We start from the raw sequence: 1,839 nt of genomic DNA, 5'->3' as shown, positions 1-1,839 counted from the left end.
ATGTCATCCCATATTAAGTCCCAACAAGAATGATAAAATTTTCCTGTCATACCATCTGGCCCCCCAGCACTATCACAATTAAGTCCAAGTACTGCCACTTTAACCTCCTCTTTTGTTGGTTGTTTAATCAATTCTGCATTCTGCTCAGAGTTAATCAGATTAGGAACATGCTCTACGATATCAAATGATGCAGGAGTAGCTGCTTCTGTGAACTGTTCCTCGTAGAATTTGATAGCCTCTTCTGCAATTTCTTGTTCTTCTTCAATCCAGGTTCCTCCTCTGTTTTAAATTCTGTTAAGTTTAAGTCTCTTCCTCCTACCTCTCACTTGTGCGTGGAAGAACTTTGTGTTCCTATCCCCTTCCTTGAACCAAGTCATGCCTGCCTTTTGTTGCCAATATTTCTCCTCTAGTGCCAGACATTTGATCAATTCTGCCTGAACCTTTTGTAGTCTTTCCCTGTTCATCCCTGTAGGATTTGCTTCAAATTCTGCTTCATGAACCATCACTACCTCTTCCATACTTGCTATCTTTTGGAAAATATCTCCAAATGTAGCCTTACTCCACAATAATAGGGCCTTCTTTAATTTTTTTAACTTGTGATTAAAAAGAATAAAAGGGTTTGCACTGAAATCAGCAGACCAATTTTCTTTCACCACATCTTTAAAAGTCGCATGTTCCACCCAAAATATTCAAGAACATAAAAGGTTTTTTTATAGGTGGAGTCTCAAAATCACACTTCAGATACATTGGACTATTATCAGAGCCAGTCTTTGACAAATGTTGCACCTCTATTCCTGGAAATATTTGGTGGAACTCACCATTTGCCAAACATCTGTCTAGTCTTTTGAATATACAGTCTTCTTCTGCTCTCCCATTCCACCATGTAAATATGCTGCCTTTAAATCCAAGGTCGAATAGATTGCAAGTGTTGATGCAGTGTCGAAAATCATCAATTTCATTCAGTGACACAGGTAACCCACCAAACTTCTCTTCTTCGTCCCATATTACATTGAAATCACCTCCTACAAGCCATGATGCATCCATATCCCTTGCCATTGCATATAATGAGTCCCATAATTCTATCCTCTCAATTGCATCACATTTTGCGTATATCAATGTTAGGACAAACTCCACATGCGTTTCAGTATGAAACAATCTTAGTGTTAATTGTTGCACCATATTGTACATAACAGTTACCTCAAATACCTCATCTATAAAAGCCCAGATCTTGTTTGATACATTTGAAATTGCCTGTGCAAGTCCTATCTTGTTTCTGTACCTTTCCAGTTTTTTTGCTTGTTGATTTGGCTCCATTAATCCTACAAAATCATAGTGATTTTGCTTATGCATCTTTGTCAACCTTTCAAAGACCTGCTGTGTGTTGACTGACCTTATATTCCAGATGAGAGCATTCATCACTGATTGTTGGATTTAGTTAGCGTTCTCCTTGTGTGCACCCCAGCTTTTGGTGCTGCAAAATTATCTTTTTGTTGCTTCTTCTTACCTTTTGCTACTGATTTTGCCTTTTCCACTTGCGTAGGTGATAGATCACCTTTCCTTGCAGCATTCATAAGGTGTTGGGTAGTTGATTCTTAATCCATGTCGTATCCTGTTTTACCAGGTTCTTCTCCCTCTTCATTGTCTTCCTTCGCTGCTGATGTAGGTCCCAATGCATTCTTTTTAGGGACCAAGGCTTTCTCTTCTCCTCTTTTTAATAGCTGCACCTGATTTTTCTCCAATGTACCAGTAATATATACTATTTCTGTTTTTTGTTTTGGTTGTTTCTCCTTCTCTGTTGTGATGTGTCCTTGTGTATCTTCTTGTAATTTCTGAAGTTGA

General features: G+C 38.4%; 1 protein-coding gene across 1 annotated transcript; it reads right to left on the bottom strand.

Annotated features, from left to right (window-relative positions):
* Window positions 1–660: 660 nt before the first annotated feature.
* Window positions 661–1,416, bottom strand: LOC107813677 (uncharacterized). The gene has a single exon (XM_016638964.2). The coding sequence runs from the start codon at window positions 1,414–1,416 to the stop codon at window positions 661–663; it is 756 nt and encodes a 251-aa protein (XP_016494450.2).
* Between the last annotated feature and the right edge of the window lie 423 nt (window positions 1,417–1,839).

This window comes from Nicotiana tabacum, chromosome 18, assembly GCF_000715075.1.
Source record: "Nicotiana tabacum cultivar K326 chromosome 18, ASM71507v2, whole genome shotgun sequence".
Lineage (NCBI taxonomy): Eukaryota > Viridiplantae > Streptophyta > Magnoliopsida > Solanales > Solanaceae > Nicotiana > Nicotiana tabacum.
The sequence above is the reverse complement of the archived record's forward strand: the minus strand, read 5'-3'. Positions and strand labels throughout refer to the sequence as shown.

Coding starts and splice junctions, on each gene's coding strand:
- LOC107813677 (XM_016638964.2), bottom strand. CDS start 1,416: ATGAATGCTCTCATCTGGAATATAAGGTCAGTCAACACACAGCAGGTC.